At 39.3% G+C, this 20,522-nt stretch overlaps 2 protein-coding genes across 2 annotated transcripts; one reads left to right on the plus strand and one right to left on the minus strand.

The window, feature by feature from the left end:
- Positions 1 to 12,275: 12,275 nt before the first annotated feature.
- On the minus strand, positions 12,276 to 15,017 carry LOC110094255. The gene has a single exon (XM_020819448.2). The coding sequence runs from the start codon at positions 15,015 to 15,017 to the stop codon at positions 12,276 to 12,278; it is 2,742 nt and encodes a 913-aa protein (XP_020675107.2).
- Positions 15,018 to 18,090: 3,073 nt separating this feature from the next.
- Positions 18,091 to 20,043, plus strand: LOC110094253 (probable xyloglucan galactosyltransferase GT17). Its single transcript, XM_020819447.2, has one exon. It carries the CDS (start codon positions 18,427 to 18,429, stop codon positions 19,783 to 19,785), a length of 1,359 nt encoding a protein of 452 aa, XP_020675106.1. The 5' UTR covers positions 18,091 to 18,426; the 3' UTR covers positions 19,786 to 20,043.
- Positions 20,044 to 20,522: the final 479 nt, after the last annotated feature.

The following is a 20,522-nucleotide window of genomic DNA, read 5'->3' on the forward strand; positions in this document are numbered from 1 at the left end:
CCATACTTGTATTTAAATATAAAGGAGAACCTTCGTAGGAATATATAAGCCACCATGCTTGCCTACAATTTATGGATTGTTGGTTGTTTTATATATTGTAAAGCCTTTTTGTCACTAAAAAGTATAAAATACTGGTGTAATAATTATAACTCCCACTTCTTAAGTGCCCGAACGACTACATAGTGTTCTTGCTCTTAGACTGACTACTTATATCAAGCCTCACTCACTTTTTCACTGAAGAATGCTATTGGCTTTCCTTCTTGCAAAAGTACAGCTCCAATTCTGATGGACGAAGCATCAGTTTCCACCATGAACACCTTGTCGAAACAAGGAAGTGCCAAAATAGGAGCGGAGCTTAACACTTGTTTGATAGTCTCAAAATTTTTTGTTGTGATTCCCACCATTGAAATGTTTTAGCCTTTAGATAGTTGGTCACTGGCACCATAATGAGGCTAAAATCTTAAATGAACTTACGTTAGATATTTTCCAGCCAATGGAAGCTTCTCACCTTAAAAAATGATTTGGGCGGTGGCCAATCAAGATCGGCAACCACTTTTTGTAGATCCATGTGTACGCATTCTACTGATATGATAAATCCTAGGAAGTAGACTTTAGGAACAACCAATTCACATTTGGGAAGGTTGATAAATAGACTTTTTTCTTTTAATATCTCAAAAAGGGTGCTTAGATGCTAAATATGCCGGTTCCAAAAAGCACTATAAACTAGAATATCATTAAAATATACAATGTATAATTTCCTAAAAAGGGCTTTAGTATGTCATTCATCATCCTGATGAAGGTGTAGGGAGAATTTCATAGAACAAATAGCATAACCTTCCAATTATATAATCCTTGTGGTGTTTTGAACGTCGTTCTCCACTCATCCCCGGGTCGTATGCAAATCTGGTGGTATCCACTTCACATGTCAAATTTAGAGAGGATGGAAGAACCTGTGAGTGGATCAAGAAAATCTTCGATACGAGGCACCGAGAATCTATATTTCATTATTATTTTATTGATATCCTGACTATCAATACACATCAGCCAATTTCCAGCTTTCATGGTCAGCAGTAGTGCCGGTACGACATATGGACTTAAACTTGTCATATGAATTGCTTCTTCACTAGGTCATCAACTAAATCTTGAAGGATGAGTTGCTCTTTGGGATTAAGCCTATAGTGAGGCATATTCGGTAATGCTGCACCTAGCAAGAGATCTATTTTGTGTTGTATGCTCTGGAGTGGGGAAACTCCTTAGGTAGGCTAGTACTATCTTTATATTGTTGTAATAGTCTTTGAATGTCGATGTGCTTATCCATTTGATGTGGAATAGGACTCTGCTCGGTCACCAGTAAAGAAAATAAGAGAGCAGGTTCCATCCAACAATAAAGTAGAACTAAACCCATCACAATGTGTACAGCTGCTTATCGAGGTTGGACTGAAATTGGAGACTTTGCTTCAATTTCACTGGGAATCAACCTGAGGAGACAACCCTTCCATTCAGAAGAATATGAATTGGTTTGGCAGCATACATGACACCCACATCAAATTTCCACGGTCTTCCCAATATCAAATGATAGACATCCATGTCCAAAATGTTGTATAAAACTTTAGACACATATTGTTTTCCTATAGAAAGGTCACTTGGAATGATCCAAAGACCATGATTCCCAATCCCTTTTTGACCCAACTTATTTTATATGGGTGTGGATTCTTGGTTCTTTTCAACTGTAAGCTTTGGACAACAGTACTAGAAATTACTTTTTAGTGCAAGCATTGGCAATTATGAGGTCACATACTTTGCTACTTATAGTACAAGGAATCCTAAAAACAATATGACGTTGGGAATTTATGTTCTGCCGAGGACCTAGTAACAAATTTTCCATGACACATACCAACACTTCCCCTTCATCGTTTGGGGCATCTTCAGATTCATGATCCCTATCTAACTCAGCATCAGCATGTTCTCCATCTTCTTTACATTTTGCTAGCTTGACGAGCTCTGATACCAAATGACACCGGACCGGAGGGGCTCGACGAATCCACATCGACGATCTGGTGGTGGTCGCCAGACACCACTCCAAGAACTCCTTCTTGGAGCAAGAACCACCACCTAAGAACAATATTAGGATACAAAAAATTCTCAAAAGAGAGAAACTCTAGTTTTATTAATCTCCAAATATCCCCTATTACAAGACACCGCCTATATTTAAAGACTTCATGTAGTCACATAATAGGATACACAAGAGATAGAACTACACCAATCAATAATAAGAAAATACAATTTATTTATACGGACGCTCCTGCGTCATTCTACCGGGGTAGGAGGGAACTTCGAGCTCATAGAAAGGAACAATTATTAGGTCCTCTGGCTGGATGTTGCTATAGGTTCGGCCACCAATGTTTTAACGCCACGTAGCAGCCCGAAGACCCAACCCAAACTCGTGGTAATTTTTTAGCTTTCACGTGTTTTTTCACTAATTTGGCTAAAACGGGTGGGAAAAGTTTAAAACCCGCGGTTACTTTATATGTTGAATAAACTTTTGGCCGATTAGCTCCTGTAGACAGAACGTTATACAGTATTTAGGATTTACAGGTAGAAGAGAAAGTTTTCGTGAAGGGTTCAAGGCGAAATGATAAGGTTAGCATTCTTAACAACAGTTCGGGTGATATTTACAACAAATGAAGTTGTGTTCGTATCATTATTTTGATAGTAATAACCCTGGAAAACTCACTAAATAAATTGAGAATATGTTAAATACAAACTAATGCTTTATTATAAATGATAACTCACCCAATGAAAAGTAGAAACATAGAGAAAAGATTGGTTCAGTCCTGGAACCAGGTCATTCTTTTCAGAAAATAATAATGCAAAAGCGTCCATATGATTGTTATCAAGCTCTTCACATAGCAACAGCTCGTCCATTTGGCTTCTGAAGATAATTATATTTCCATTCAAAAATATAGTTTCATGCCTGCATAATTCATTTGATCTTTATTAGAAAAAAAAAACATATGAATTTCGAGTTATACCGAGAATTTTTATTGTCGGTATAACTTGTTATTGAGTATAAAAACTCAGTACTTACTATTCCTACAGTAAAATCTCAGTATGGAATACGAAAAACTGAGCAATACCGAGTTATACCAAGAATTTTTATTCTCGGTACAACTCGGTATTGAGTATAAAAACTCGGTACTTGCTATTCCTACAGTAAAATCTTGCTATGGAATACCAAATACTGAGCAATACCGAGTTATACCGAGAATTTTAAATCTCGGTACAACTCGGTATTGAGTATAAAAACTCGGTACTTGGTGTTCTTACAGTAAAATCTCAGCATGGAATACCAAATACCGAGCAATACCGAGTTGTACCGAGAATTTTTATTCTCGGTACAACTCGGTATTGAGTATAAAAACTCGGTACTTGCTATTCCTACAGTAAAATCTTGCTATGGAATACCAAATACTGAGCAATACCGAGTTATACCGAGAATTTTAATTCTCGGTACAACTCGGTATTGAGTATAAAAACTCGGTACTTGGTGTTCTTACAGTAAAATCTCGGCATGGAATACCAAATACCGAGCAATATCGAGTTGTACCGAGAATAAAAATTCTCGGTACAACTCGGTACTTGGTGTTCTTACAGTAAAATCTCGGTATGGAATACCAAATACAGAGCAATACCGAGTTGTACCGAGAATAAAAATTCTCGGTACAACTCGGTATTGAGTATAAAAACTCGGTACTTGGTGTTTATACAATAAAAACCCGGTATGGAATACCAAATACCGAACAATACCGAGTTATACCGAGAATTTTTTTCTCGGTACAAGTTAATTCTAAATTCGGTACAGCTCCTTATTTAAGAAATATATACTCACTTTTTTTTTTGAACTGCTTAAGAAAGTTATCAATGGTAATTCATTTTTCTTTAGTTATTAGTAAAATCCTGGGTAATCTAAAAATTCTGGTGCCAGTCGTTCAATACTTTTGGATTCATCAACTTCATGAACTACAATTTTTGGGAGTAAATCCAGAACAGTAACAGAAATAGCTTTCATTTTTACATTTTCAACATCAGTCACTGCAGCAGCACTTGGAGCTGCAGCAGAAGGAGCAGCATCAGTAGGAGCAGCATCAGAAGGAGTAGCATCAGAAAGAGGAGCATCAGTAGGCGCAATAGCATCAATAGCATCAGTAGCCTTCTCTATTAATATTGTTGAAGCGCAAGTGGCAGGTGTTCTTCCACTGATTATTGTTTCTTTTTTACTAATCTTTTCAACATCAGTATTTGCTAAATGAACAGAACTACTCTGAGTTTTCTTCTTCTTCCTGTCCCCTACTGTGAATGGAGTTTTAACCCTTTTCCTTTTTTCTATCATTTCTGAGATGTACCTGATGAGCAATTCCTCCACTATCTGATGAAGGGAAAGGAAATTCCTCATGTTCAGATGGCCTAACAACCTCTTCCATCCCTTTAAAATCTGCTACTTTGGTTATTTCCTCAATAATTTTATCAATAGATTTGGATACTTCATCAAAATTGTTATGGTCAGATTCAGTTCTTGAAGATGAGGGAATCAGACTTCCAATTCGCTCTGACTTGATATAGGCAGGAAAATGATGACTCAAGATTTTATATATACCACAAAATTTATTAGTATTTTCATCTTTTAAGTCGAATACTTGTTGTTCCAATACTGCTACCCGTCTTTCAAGTATAGTATTTGACAGTTCGACTGAAGCCATTTTTTTAACCATATACTGCTGCTGTGTAATAAGTTTATATATGGATTGATTTAGAATATTCAAGTTCATTTCTTTAGGAACAGAATAATCTGCATCAGATTTTGTGAAAATTCTATTGGGCTTGGAGGTTGGATTGGAGAATCATTCTGGGTTGGTGGTTGGATAGTAGATTCAGTGTGGATTGGCGGTTGGATAGGAGAGTCAGTGGGGCTTGGCGGTTGGGTTGGATAATCAGTGTGGATTGGCATTTGGATTGGAGAATCATTCTGGATTACTTGTTAGATAGTAGATTCAGTGTGGATTAGAGGTAGGATAGGAGATTCAGTGGGGCATGGTGGTTGGATTGGAGAATCAGTGGGGCTTGGCATTCTACTTGGACTGTATGGAGTTGGAATTCTTGGTGGATATGGAGTTGGCGCTTTAGAAGACATACGTGGGGTTGTGAGTGGACTAAGTACAATTTGCATATGCTCTCCTGTATGATATGTGGAAGAACTCTCAATGAAATTATTCTCAGCATCTGTAATCCTTGTAAATATGTTAATATTTGGACCAAATGTTTTATAAACATCAAAAATATATAAGTGCAGAATAAAGCTAAATGACTAAACATATGTTTAGTACCTCAGAATACTGAAGGTCATTTAATAAATTCTTAACATCTTTATCTCTATAATTAAATTTTCCATCCCAACGAATGAGACGGGGTCGAGCCAAATCATCCACTACCGGGTGGAACTTTGTATGCTCAAAGAACCATATCTATACAAAAAAAAAAATCAATAAAATAATTCAATACAAAAATGATTAAAAAAACTATATAATAGTTAAGTAAATAAAATAATTTCATATGTTTAAGAAATACTCATAATTATAATCATAATAAATCCATTGACATATCCTAGGGATTGAGCTTTTGATCATTTTTTTGCTATTGTATTAAATTCAGTCACAATGAAATCCCTAATGGATTGGGGCCGATTGTATGTTCCAAAGTTTTCGACATTCTTTGCAACGTCCAATATTGTAGATTGTACTCGAAAGTTGGCCATTGGAAGTATATGTTGGACAATAAGTAAACAATGTATTGTTTCCTTACATTCTCGACCGGAGTTGACACATCCAATTTCAGAATATCATGCCTTATGTCATTTGCTATTTTTTCACCCATTGTAGTAGTCCCTGGTTCAAACTTAATTCCTCTGTTCGGTAAGCCAACAATCAAAGCTATTTCATCATATATAAAAGCAAACGTCTGGATTTTATTAACAAAACTTTCAGAATGTATGTCCCACGTCGACAATAACATATATACAATTGGAACATTCTGAGGGAATTGAGGCATGTATAGGAACTGGTTAATATGTAGCTCCCGTAGGGTTATAACAAATGGCTCCCCAAATTTCAGAACTATCTCTTTACAAACTTCTCTAAAACTTGAAGTTCGACATCTAAAATGAATCTTAGGGCATATCCCTGCATAATAAAGTAGATGTTCGATCAAATATACATTGTATTATCATAATACCGACCAATACCGAGTATTAAAAAAAAAAGCGTTGTACCGAGTATACCTACATGTACCGAGCACTAATAATCAGCATATAACAATATATTATATATAAAATACTCATATATTTACTGTAAATACCATGTATTAGTTCTAAAAAAAAAAGTTGTACTGAATTATACCAAGTTGTACCGACTGTACCTAGTTATACCGAGGAGTACCAATCAACATATAACATTATATTATATATAAAATAATCTAATATTTAGTGTCAATACTGAGATTTACTCCTAAAAAAAGGGTTGTACTGAGGTATACGGGTTTGTACTGAGTTGTACCGAGATGCACTGATCATCACTGAACATTACCAACCAATACCGAGTAGCAAAGAACATTATATTATAATGAAATACTCAGATATTTTTTTTAAATACCGAGCATTTTCTCTGAAAAATACCCTATACCGACGTGTACTAAGAAGTATCGAGGAACATCGATCAGCACTGAATACCGAATACCGATTAGTACCGAGTATTACGGTAAACTATGAAAATATGGAGATTTCAAAACGTCGTGACAGTGTGCATTCAGTTTTTTATACTATAAAAGAACGATACTAACTTAACCCTAACCCTAAACATACATTTTTTTTATTTTTAAACGAGATGAACTATATAACAAGAAGGAAAGTTCTTCGGAAATAATTTCTAACCTCAGGCATTATATCTGTGGAGGTTTTCGACCGGAGCTTTGCTTCAAAATCACGAGATTTGCTTGCGAACTACGAAGGAAATGAATAGTTACATTAAGTCGATTCTCCTTTGATTCTAGTATATCCAAATGAAAATCTACAGTTTTGATAAATATTTGAAATATATCCAAAAGGTGATGGGATGTTGTTTGGCTTGCCAAGGATTTAAAAAAATGCACGTGTTAGAACCCAAAAAGTAGCGGGTCGGGTCGGCGACTTTTCTTCATGCTAAGTGGCGCTAAAACATTGGTGGCCGAACGTAGAGGAGCGTACATTCACTGGACCAAATTAAAGTTCCATAGAAAGAGGTCCGGTTGGCTACGATAAGGAGGCGGGTTTGGTTGGCTAAACAGATCTTGATATTTCCATCCGGTGTCAATTTTGCATCTTGGACAAAGTAAAATACCGTTCACTATTGTCTCCATTTACCAACACACATCACAGAACAATATATTTTCCTTTGCTTCGTTAACTACACCCAGATATTGATTGAAAAGTAATATATTCCATCTTTTTTTCCTGAATGTATCAAACTCTTGAGAAAGATGGTTGATCATCCTATTAATCAACTCTTCACATGAATGCTTGATTAAAACAACCATGAAATTTGTGCTGACATCAGATGTATTTTGAAGAGCATTTTGTTTATCAGTGATGACGAGCACATTGATTTCCTTTACAGGAACAATATGCATGCATAACTCCATCGGTGCAACCATCTTGCTCGGTTCATCATCATACACAGGCTTATTAAAATCAAGAACTTCAAAGAACATGTCATCATTGTACACGTCATACACAGGTTTATTATAGAGAGGCAAAGACGACAATTTTGGCAACGAATCTTCAAACCTATCGAAGATGGACTCGCTTGAGGATGAGGAAGACTTGCGGGGTAACCCATCAAAAATGTCTTCATAGGAAGATGGTCCTTGATCGTTCAAGATACCATTAAAGTCCTGGCCAAGGGAGCTCAAGTTTTTCTTTCGTTCAATCCTTGACAGTCGTAGTTTGAGTCGTGCCATTTCTTGTAGAAGATCTTCAATCTCTTCTTCTTCTTGACATGGTCTTTGATGATTTCGATGAGGTGACATCTTTTATAGGAAACAATAACTATTTGGAGTGAATTTCTACGGCACAGAAAATAAAAATCTTCAAGAAAACAATATTCTTGTTAGAAGAAGCAAATTCCTGGATGGTAGAAGTGGAACTACAACCTTCAAGAGAAGCTGACAACCAGAATCTGCATCTCACTTCAAACAATGCTCTTTTTACCAACAAATGACACTGGAAGAAGATGGACAGCGGCTGAACAATCCCACTCTATTCTTGCGGGTTTGTGAAGGTGGCTAATAGCCGCTCCGAACAGGCTGAAATGTTTGAGTCTCTGATAGTTCCCGTTCGGACCCCAAATGCACTCCGCCAAGGACTACAGCTCATGGATGATCCAATCTGTCTCAGACCAGCAGCTCAACCATGCGATCTATTTGTTCCATCTACCGCCGAGCTACGACGTTGCAACTCCATAATCCACTTTGTCACCACCTGGCTTTCTAAGAACAAGAACTTTATTTTGTTCAGAATGACTTAAATTCCTTTTGTCATGCAAAACACCAGCAACTTGTCGGCTCTAATCACTTCTTGAAGAACCAGAACTAGAAGATGCACCCCTCAACCAAAGAAATGACGCCCCAGGATTGGAACATGTTTATTTACCGGGAGATGAGGGAACTCTGCTTGTTTTGCAGCAATCCTTGAATATTCACAAAGGAGATTTTGAGATGAATAAGAATTGAGTAGTTTTACTCTTATTTTGGGTTTCTGTATCCTGAAGGATTTCAGGTGGTGATCCCTTTCCTCCGAGAAGTTCTTGGAGTTATCCGGCGATCTCCACCTGATCATCGACGTGGATTCATCGTGCCCTCTCCGGTCCGGTGTCAAAACCTTTGTATGTTGTCCGCTAGCTCATCCAGTTGGAGATTGACATTGTTCTGGTTTGCCAATGTGCCTGAAGACTTTGCAATTCTTTGGTGATTGGTTCTTTGCCACGATCCGTCATCTTCTCCCCAGGTGTTGGCTCTCATAATAACTTGATGTATACCACCACCACACTTGCAAGATCACAGAAAAATAAAATAGACAGTGGAATTTTTTGTAATGAGTAAACCTCAGGGTTTTCTATATTTCAAAAGCAAAGTGTTTTTTGTGTACATATTTCTCCTTATATATATCTCCAGCTGATAATTGAGTTTTTCTATAATTGAAATTGCCAAAATAAAGAGCTATAATGCAGTAATAAAACAGAAACAACAACTAAGGCAGTGGGTGTCAGAGTTAGTTAATAAGCTCTGCATCATTTTGTTGATATTGGACTTAGGAGATGCATGGAACACGACCATATACACATAGATGATTTGTCTACTTATCTATGTTATATAGTTACTTATCCTTCACCACGTGCATTCTATGTGGTAATTAATCTATCATTTCACTATTAACAAGTTTGCTTGTTGTAGCTGATATGATTTTGTTACTTTGCTGATTGAATATTCTTGTTAAGTTTAGATTTTTTATGGTCATGGAGGCCTAACTACAATAGCCTACATCGAAAAGCATGCAGTCAAGTTATTCTTGAACATGTTGAGTTCCACAAGCATCAGAAGGCAATAATGTCTTCCTAGAATCAGTGGAGAACTTAATACGAACAACATTCCTTCATGCTGATCTTCCTCTAGCTGATGACCACATTGTTAGTGCTTCCTCCAAAACAACTGCACTCGCTGCTTTGATCTTTAGAAGGTGAGAATGTTGTAGAAACTCTACTTAACCTTTTTGTGTTGTTTATCAGTTTCTAACATATTGATGAAATATGTCGAATATAAGCTTCTATTTGTTGCGAATGTTGGGGATTCTTAACAAATTTTGAGCTGTAATTTTGTTCAATTCTCAGCATATTTTTATTTACAAAGTTATTGTCAAGGGCATGTATTATATATAATTCTAATTCATGTCTAGTTTTTCTCATCTTCCTCAATCAGTCTGCGAAGATAATTCTAATAAATTGTTTTACTTATCTACTGGATGCCAATTGAGGAGTATGTAGTAGATCCGTTAGTTGAGAAACATGTGTTTGCATAATATATTCTTACAAGGTATTCTCCAGTCTGCATTCAATACAGTTTTATTCATGAACAAAGTTAGTTTTATTTAAGCAGCATAGTGCTGGAGCAGAATTCATACTCTGTAAACGAGTCCAATAGCAGTTGAGTTTGTTTTATATGGTTGTATAGTTGTATTTACTTTCCATATTATTATTTTTTATTATTTCTCCTGATTATCAGGTTATTATTTGACTCTGTAAAAGAGACTCCCGAGTTTTTACATGGAAACCTTTTAAAAGGGGGAAAAACCACGGTGTCTGACCTAGTTTGAATGAATCCACTAATATTTGCAGTCGATTACAAATGAGACCCTTTCTTGGGAGAAGGCCTTGGCTTGATGGTACAAATGTACATCATATAGTACGCATTACATAATGGGAACAATATAGACAAGATTATTTCATCAGCACAACCATAATTGATAAGATAGAGGTCAGAAAGACCGTAGTTGGCAGGAAACTTGGGTCAGAAAGACCGTTGTCTGGTGATGGAGGTCAGAATGACCGTAGTAGATGTCGGAGGTTGGAAGGACCGTAGTCGGCAGGAGACAGGGGTCTGAAAAGACCGTTGTCTGGTGATGGAGGTCGGAATGATCATAGTCGGCAGGAAATAAGAGTCTGAAAGACCATAGTTAGCAGGAGACCAGGGTCTGAAAGAGCGTTGTAGTAGGGCAGTACTCTGGTAGAACTCTGGCATCATATGGTGGCCAAGTAGAAGTCTGGGCCTCGAGTGGTGGTCCGGTAGAAGTCCGGGCCTCAAGTGGTGGTCCGGTAGAGCTCAGGCCTCAAGTAGTTGTCTGGCAGAGGTGAGGACCTAAAGTGGTGGCCCGACGAACCTCAGAGCTTTAAGTGGTGATGGTCCAACGAAGCAACGATGTCATGCGGTGGTCTGGCAGAGATAAGGGCCCTAAGTGGTGGTCCGGTGGAGAAATGACGTCAAGCGGTGGACTAGCAGAGGTGAGGGCCTCAAGTGGTGGCCCGGTGGAGCAACGACGTTAGGCGGTGGTCTGGCGGTAGTCCGACGGAGGTGAGGGCCTCAAGTGGTGGTCTGGCTGTAGTCCGACAGTAGTTCAGCGGTGGTCGAGGAGGTGCTTCTTCCTTATCTTACTTCTCTTCTTCTTTCTTCTCTTCTTGCTTCGGTCCCCCTCTCGAGAGAAATGAGGGGTCTATTTATAGATTTATGGAGTGGCATGACCTGTAAATAGGTGAGAGATCAAGGGTAAATGGGGAGTGGTTGGATGGACGACCGATATTGAATCCCTTGGTCATGTACCATTCATCAGACATTTGAAGGTCTTAATGATGTTAGAATTCAACAGTCTTGGGATCGTTGGATTTGTCTCTTCGAGCCGCTCGATTCTATTATAATCACGCCATGTTTGGAAACCATTTGATAACACAAATTATGGTTCAAACCTTTCAACAACGCTTTGGGTCCTTGATTTGGACTCATTTAGGCTCGGATTGAGTCAAATTTTGTGTCGTTGGGTTCGTATTTTCGAGACGCTCAGTTTGACTATAAGTTTGCTATAATCAGAGTTCAGATTGTCCCAATTTTAATTTCAGAAGTTTCCAACTTGATTTTGCATCGAGATTCGTGCCCTATCAAGATAATTTTTTGATGACGTATCAATTATAATATTTTTCCAGATAGATAGTCTTAAAGCATGATATTACATTATCAAAAAAATAGTAAGTGGTTTGATATTTAAAAGTCATAAAATTCTTGTTAAAGTGGATAAATTTTTAATTTAGAATTATTAGTTTGTTATTATGTACATTTAAATTTTTTTAGTTTTTTTTAGTTTTTTTTTTTTTTGGGGGAAAATTTGGGCTTTGCCCGTATATTAAACCACAAAATAGAGGGTTTAGTTACAACCGAGGATTACAAAAGGTCCCAACAAAAAAAGAGGGACTGCTTATTCGAGCACAAAAAGAAGCCCGAATCAGATCAAGCATAAGTGAGAAGCAAAATAACTACATAATAGAAAAAGCTCCATAGAATCGAAACACCTGGGCTCAGAATAAGAGAAAATCAATCGAAAAACCCCTTGGTTGCCCGAAGACCATCCTAAGGGGGCCTGCTTAGGAGCTTCATCATTGACCAGGTGTAGAAAAATCGGCACGGCAAGCACAAGGTATAGCCCCAACCTCAGAGCAACCTCCAGCAAAAGCAATAGAACCGTATTTGAGCAAGAGCATAAACCTACAGGAGAAAAGAAAGGACGCCCAGCAAAGACAGCAACTATGTATGGGACTGAGATCTATCATTCCACATATATATCTAAGATTTACAGCTTTTTTGATGCAAAGAGTAGTAGTGGAAGTGCTGTTAAAAATGTTTGCAAATCTTCTCGAATTTCTCTCTTTCCAGATATAGTAAATGCTACAGCAAGAGAAGATAGAATAAACCTTTTTGGTATGCTGAGTAGTGTCAGGATCATTCATGATCCATTCCAGAAGCTGCAGAATACTAGGTCTGAGGAGCAGCTGCCTAGCAGTTGGCATAATGCTAATCAGTATATCATAAGAGTAAGAGCATTCAAAAAACAAATGAGACGAACTCTTAGGAAATACATGACAGAGGGAGCAGACATTTTGAATTTGAATATTGCGAATCAGCAGAGCATCAGAAGTTTTAAGCCCACCGACAAGAGCCAACCACGTAAAGGCAGAGTAACGCTGCGCATAGCTCTTATGCCAAACTAATTTATACCAGGGACAAAAAGGCATGTTAGAGTGAAAAGCATTTATGTAATCAGAAAATCTGCTATGCTTAAGATTATCCCAAATTAAGCAAGAACTGGAATGAGTGTATACAGGAATATCTTTAATAGCCAGCTTGACATTCACTGGAATTTCATTTGGCAAGCTCCAGCAATTATCTCTAATCAGGTCCCTTATAAGAGTATTCGGATTAGTGTGCAAGAGAACAAAATGACCATCCGAAAAACTATCCATATTACCATTATAACACCAATGATCCCAATGCACAACATTAGGGGCAGACGGAGTAATCTTAAAAGAAAAATTCATTTTGGCTACCTGAGCAGTCTGGCAAACCGACTTCCAAAAAGAAGTAGCATTGTGGTGAAAAGGTCTCCAAGGAGACATGTATTTTACAGTGAGCCAAGTGGAGAGCAAAGTGCCAGAATTATACATTCTTAAAATGACTGCACAATTGAAAGCATACTGCATAGCAGAGAAGGAAGGCAGCCCTAAGCCACCATGAATCGGTAAACACACCTTATCCCAAGCCACCATATGAATTTTTTTGGAGACACCAATATCCCCAAAAAATAAAAATCTGGAACTGACTTTTTTGAAGTGTTTGAAAATCATTTTAGGCATAATAGCCCCTCTAATCCAATATGCAATAGAGTTGATACTGGTGAATTTCAGGAACTGCAACCTCCCAGCAAAAGAAAGCAGGTTGGCTTTCCAACCAGAAAGTTTTTTGTCAATTTTATCAGGGAAGGGGAGGAAATCCACCAATTTCAATCTACTAAAAGAAAGCGGAATCCCAAGGTAAGAAATGTGAGGGCTGATATTATTAATAGATAAAGCCTGACAGATAATCTCCTGATTCCTCACAGACTTAGAAAACATAATAGAGCACTTATCATGATTGATGTTTAGACTAGAGGCTTTAGCAAAGGAAGACAATATATCATTAAGCTTACAACAATTATCTATAGTGGCTTCACCAAAAATGAGGGCATCATCAACATATAAAAGGTGGGAAATATAGCAGTTTTCCATTCCAACACCTTTAAAAATCCCATCATTTAATAAGGTTGAAAGAGCATCCATGATAAGGCAAAAAAGGTACGGGCTAAGGGGGCAACCCTGCCTTAGCCCCGCAGTAGAAGGGAAATAGCCTTGTAACGAACCATTAATAAGAATTGAAAAGTTAACATCATAAATACAAGCTTTAACCCAGCTGATGAAGGTATTAGGGAACCCTATTTGATACATCCTATCAATTAAGAATTCTCTAGAGACAGTATCGAAGGCCTTACGAATATCAATCTTTGCACAAAAATACTTGCCACCTCCTTTTTTAACAAAGTCAATGATTTCTTTAGCAAGTATAATGTTGTCAGTAGATATTCTAGATTTGATAAATCCTGATTTATTTGGCCGAATAATCAAAGGCATGATAGGCTTGATCTGATTTGTCAGAATTTTAGCAACAATTTTGTAAATTGTGTTACACAATGCAATCGGCCTGAAATCCGTAATGGATTCAGCATTTTTGCGTTTTGGAATCAAAGCAATTGCAGTAGCTTTAACAGAGGGAGGTAAGTACCCTTTAGTGAAAAAAGAATTGACAGCCTTGCATACCATAGGACCTATGATATGCCACCCAGATTTGTAAAATAGGAAATTGAATCCGTCCGGCCCAGGGGAGGAAGTGGATGAACCCGAGAAAACAGATTTCCTAAATTCCCTTTCAGAAATGCTTTGCATTAACAGGCCCTTGTAAAAATCTGGAATTTCCACCCCCACTGGAAATAAATGAGGCTCTAAGGTAGAATCAGGCAGAGGGTTATATAATGTTCGAAAATGGCAAATGATATTCTGAATGGTGTTGTTCACGCTGTCCCTATTAAGAGAAGCTAATAGGTTAACAGCGGCTTTGGAGCTCCCTTGCCTACACTTAATCTTCGTGTATAAGAATTTAAGGTCATCCTCCCCATGTTTAAGCCAACTAGCCTTGGCCCTTTGAATAATCCAGGAGGTCTTCAGTTCAGAATAAGCTGAGATGTCGTGATTCACATTGACTAAATGAGAATTAAGCGTGGGATCAGTGGGAGTTTCTTGCAATTTGTCCATAATAAATTTTTGATGTTTGTGAAGTGCTTATAATTGACAATCTAGAGTGGAAGAATTAGCCCAGGCTTCCATCTTAATTCTAGCTTTGAATTGCTTTAATATGCTGCAGAAATATATCATAGGATTTCCAAACAATTGATTAGAAAAAATGTCAAGGAGAAGCATCCAATACCTTTCAAATTTAGTCCAATAGTTCTTGAATAAGAACCTATGACGAGTGATGAATGATGAACCCGAGTGAATGATTAAGGGGCAATGATCTGAGCAAGAAGGGCTTTGAACAGAACAATAAGAAGAGGGAAAATTATGTGACCAAGCATGGTTAATAAGTGCCCTGTCTAGTTTAATATGAATGAGATTTTCACTTCTTTGGTTAAACCAAGTGAAAGGACTACCAACAGTATGAATATCTTTAAGGCACAAATCAAAAATCATGTTATTGAGATCCGCAACAGCAGCATGAGAGATGGGCAAGCCCCCTTTCTTTTCTGATTCATATCTGCAACAATTGAAGTCTCCAATCAGGATCCAAGGAATGTCCTGATTAGAAGAAGTAGAAACAATCAAATTCCAAAGATTTTTCCTCTCCAAGGCACTATTAGAGGCATAAATGATCGTCAGCTGGAAATTGAGGTTGGAACCATAGGAAACCAATCCAGAGATGAATTGGGCCGTTGTGATTTGGGGAGTGAACTTGATTTTACAAGAATCCCATTTGATCCAAATCCTTCCAGAGGGGGAAAGATCAAAATTGTGGTGACTACCTTCATAAGAGAATACAGCATGGTTGTTTTCGAAGTAAGGATTAAGAAAGGAGTTAGAGCAGACTCTAGCCTCCAAAATATAAATCATATCTAGTTTAAAAGAAGAAACTAGACGTTTACTACACAGAACTTTGTCAAGTCTATTGAAGCCCCTGACATTCCACGCCGCAATGTTCGGGATGGACATTAAGAAGAGGAATTGGTTGGGCCTTTCTTCTTGCCCCGAGAAGATTTTTTAACTACAGTAACAAAAGGAGGCTGTTGTTCCTTACCCTTCATCGAAGCAGCAGAAGACTTTTGTACACTAGTTGATTCTGGAGGTTTATCATTCTCCAAATTGGTAAGTAGCAATTCATATTTGTTTGGGGAAATAATTCCCGGGGTAGCAGTCTCAACATTAGCCGCTAATGTAGAAGTATCGGAAGAGGAAGACACTTCCATTGGTGAGTTTAGGTTTGGGATGCTAGAGGAGCCAATTTCCAAAACTTTAGTGTTATTATCCGATAGAGAGACCGAGAGCTGTTGGGTAGACAGAGAGATATTGTTTAGAGATGTAGGTGAATGAGGCTGGTAATTGAGGGGTTGCCCAATGCTGTTGGTGGGATAATTAGGGGCTATGGTTTGGGCTGTGGAGTTGGTAGTAGGGTGTGAAGGGAGATGAGTAGGTGGCTTAGAGGTGCTATGGTGGCGAACTGACCCGGGTTTTTTGCTATGGTGTCGACTGTGACTCCTTCCACGCGGGCTTTTATCAGTCGTTTTCTCAGTTTCTGCCTCTTCAGTGTGCGGTTTAGAGGGACAGAGGGAAGAGTAATGAACTAAAGACTTACAGTGATCACATGGAGTCGGTCTCCACTCGTATTGAACCTTGAGCGCGACAACATCTCCATCCAACGATACCAGGATTTCCTCTGGGTAGATTGTATTGCTGTCAACCAGTACACACACGCGTGCAAAAGTCAGCCTGGTCTTTTTTGAGGTAAGCGAGTCCGCAGCAAGAGGAATGCCGACCTTGCTCGCAATCCTTGATATTCCCTCAGAATTCCAGCAGGCCAATGGAAGGTCATGGATTTTTATCCATATAGGTACAGAAGTGAGATTTTCCCTCTTTGGTTTAAACTTAGGGTGCCATTTTTGCAGAATAAAGGGCTAGCCCAGGAGGAACCACACTCCTCTGGACCACACCAAATTTAAATCTTCAGCGCATGCAAATCGAAATAAGAAGAACCCATCGCTCAATGACAACTTCTGCAGATCTCCTTTCAAATTCCAAGTTTTTTTGACCGCTCCTAACAGAGCCTCATAAAAAGGCCTACAATCGATTGAATAGCCAACTAAACAATGAGACCAGTCACCAGCGCCAGATTGGAGCTTCTCACCTGAGAAAGGAACGATTTCTGGCTCCGAAGGGAAGTGAGATAGCTTGAGATCAGAAGGAGAGGCCTCCTCCGGAGCAAATATAGCATTCCAGTTACGGGGCTTTGAGGGCGAAGCACGGCTAGCTGATAAAAGAGAATAGCCAGCTAGAGGAAGTGAATCCATTACGAAGGAAGAAGGGCCTCCGGCTTAGCTGGAGGGGAGAAGAAGAGGAGCAGCAAAGCAGCAGGAGGAAGCTGTCGGCTAGGGCATCCCCCAGAAGCTCTGTGGCGTATTCGCAATAATTTGACCTTTACCAAATTTTAATCAATTTTTTTTTTAGTTTTATATAATATTTTTTCATCTCAATATTTATAAAAGTATCACGATAATTTGTTTGCATTTTAACTGTAACGCAACAGCTTGACAGTTATACTTTTCAAATAAAATATAATGATTTCTTTACAGCAACTTTAGAACGTAATTTTATGTACAATAATTTCATATCTTGCTTTATTGATAGTTGCAGCCTTCCAATAAGAACTCATAAAAAATAATTTCACAACCTACTTTATCGACAGTTACAACCATCACGTAAGAACCTAACAAATTCGTTGAGCTTTCCACTTGCCAGCTGCTTACCCCAAGAACAGGGGACGTGAGGCGAGTCGGACCACGAGCTCAAAAGCCCAGTTGCAGCCATTCTCAGCAACTTTATCTTCTCTTTTTAACTTGCTAAAAAAATTATAAAAATAATCATTTAAAAAATTTGCCCTATATTAAATACCCAAAGGAAAGTTAAATTAAATACTTGTATGATTAACATTTTTAAATTTAATAATAAAAATGTCGGTGCATATAAGACAGTAAACCACCCTGTTCTGATCACTCCAAACCTTACGTTTACATTCCATTAATTGAAACAAAAAAAAATATTAAATAGACAGTTGCTGGGAAGTGGTCATTTAATGAAAACGGGCCCTGAGGACAAAATAGTATTATTACATCCACTAGATATATAATTAGATACACTTGACACGAGCAAAAAGGAAAGAAAATTACTAGTTACTTCTCCATTTCCAAAATTACTAGTTACCGATATTCCCAATGATTTAATTATCCGCCGCTGGTCATCGGTCATTCCAATTTCCACATGCCGCATTCCTCGCCTTAATTTTCATAATCAGCATCTCCAGCAGCTCGCCAATACAAAATTGTCAACCTCCATTTAGTCCAAACCCTAAACATAACTAGTCAACTTAATCCAACTGTACGTCCTTCCTCCTCCGGCCATGGCCGGTAAGCCAAAAGAGAAGCATTTCACCCACCTCTCAATCCCCAAACCCCAGCTCCTCTTCACCCTCCTCTTCTTCTTCCTTTGGCTCATCTCCCACCTTATATTTTACACCTCTTCTTCAGCTCCTTCTAATGCTGCACTGTTTCCAGCAGAGGATAAAAAATGCGACCCCGACATCGCACCATTGTACATCGTCCCCCTTCCGTCTCGCTTCAACTCCGACCTCCTCGTCCAATGCAACAATCTCAGTCCTTACACCGACATGTGCCCCCATGTCGCCCACCGTGGCCTCGGCCAACCACTCTCCCCTTCCTCCACATCATGGTACGCCACCCACCAGTTCATCGCCGAGCTCATCTTCCACGCCCGCGTCGAAAACCACCCGTGCCGTACCCAAGACCCTTCCACCGCCCAACTCTTCCTCCTCCCTTTCTATGCCGGCCTCTACGGCTCTTCCCAATTCTCCCAAACCAACCTTACTCTACGCGACTCACTCGCTCTCGACTTCGCATCTCTCCTCCCCTTTCTCCCCACCTGGCCCCGCCGCCTTGGCCGCGATCACTTCCTAGTCATCGGCCGCACATCCTGGGACTTCATGCGCCCACCTCCCTCCACACCTGACTTCGGCGCCAACCTCCTCTTGCTCCTCCCCGAGACCCAAAACATCTCCGTCCTCACCGTCGAACGCATCCCCTGGATCCCCCACAACCACTACGCTATCCCTTACCCCTCTTATTTCCATCCTTCCACCGCCACCGAGGTTGCCGCGTGGCGTGCATCCGTCCTAGCTCATCCACGCACCCATCTCTTCGCCTTTGTCGGCGGGCCACGACCGCCGAATCTGGAGAAGGCCGCCGCCCGCGCTAGCATTCTACGTCAATGTGCCGCCTCCCCGACGCGCTGCATCACAGTCGAGTGCCGGCCAGACGACCCGTCTACTTGCCACGACCCCAACCGCGTCCTCACCGTCATGCGCCGTGCCGAGTTCTGCATGCAACCACCGGGGGACTCCTTTTCGCGCCGATCCGTGTTCGACGCAGTGCTTGCCGGCTGCATTCCGGTCTTCTTCTCGGAGCACACTGCATACACACAGTATCTATGGTACGCGCCGGCCCGGCCCGAGGAGTGGTCCGTTTTCCTTGGTCCTGACCGGTCGGATCGGATCGAAGAGGAGCTGGACAGAATTCCTAAGCCGTCGGTGGCCCGGATGAGGGAGAGAGTTGTGGAGATGATTCCGCGGATGACGTACGCCCACCCGAACGCTAGCTGGAGGGAGCTCGGGTTCCGTGATGCTGTGGACGTGGCGCTCATTGAGCTGACGAAGATTGTGCGGGGAAATGTGCTGCAGGTGTAACTTATAACGCTTCTAAACTCACCGACAAAAGGCAACATTTTGCCTACCCCGTTGATTGCACGGAAGTTGGCTTGACCATAAATGACGAAGTATTTTCCATCCGGAAAAGGCTTAACACTTGTGTTTTTCTGTGAAATATCATCAATAAAATTGCGGAAAAAACACGAACTTTATTTGGTGAGCGGTGAGGGTTTGTGATCACTGTAATGTAACTTATAATTATATTGTTAATTCTTCGGCTGATTTAAGTTCATTTTATCTACATAAAAATTGCAGGAAAATATTTGAATTACATCTTCATAACTTTATCTTTTTGTTTTTTTTTTTAATTGTGAACCAATGTTTATGTCATATATGCACAAATTTCTCAACTAGAATGTCAGTTGGCTGGTTGATTATAGCTATAATGTTGTGGTGCACATTAAAGTTTTAATGTGAAGATTTTTCATAATAATAAATCGGGTTGAAATATCATGATTAAAATTTAATTATTATAAATCATAAAATTCAATTTTTAAATGAATATTGATGTCTTAGAAAAATTATCTTGATCGAGCACGAATCTCGATGCAAAATCAAGTTGGAAACTTCCAAAATTAAAATTGGGACCATCCGAACTCTGATTTTAGCAAACTTATAGTCAAAATGAACGTCCCGGAAAAACAAACCCAACGATATCAAATTTGACTCAATCCGTTCCCAAATGAGTTTAAACCAAGGGTCCGAAGCGCTTTTAG

This window comes from Dendrobium catenatum, unplaced genomic scaffold (genome assembly GCF_001605985.2).
Source record: "Dendrobium catenatum unplaced genomic scaffold, ASM160598v2 fragScaff_scaffold_1351, whole genome shotgun sequence".
NCBI classification, from domain to species: domain Eukaryota; kingdom Viridiplantae; phylum Streptophyta; class Magnoliopsida; order Asparagales; family Orchidaceae; genus Dendrobium; species Dendrobium catenatum.

Excerpts from the sequence above, each read along its gene's own strand:
- LOC110094255 (XM_020819448.2), bottom strand. The coding sequence starts at position 15,017 with ATGGACAAATTGCAAGAAACTCCCACTGATCCCACGCTTAATTCTCAT.
- LOC110094253 (XM_020819447.2), top strand. The coding sequence starts at position 18,427 with ATGGCCGGTAAGCCAAAAGAGAAGCATTTCACCCACCTCTCAATCCCC.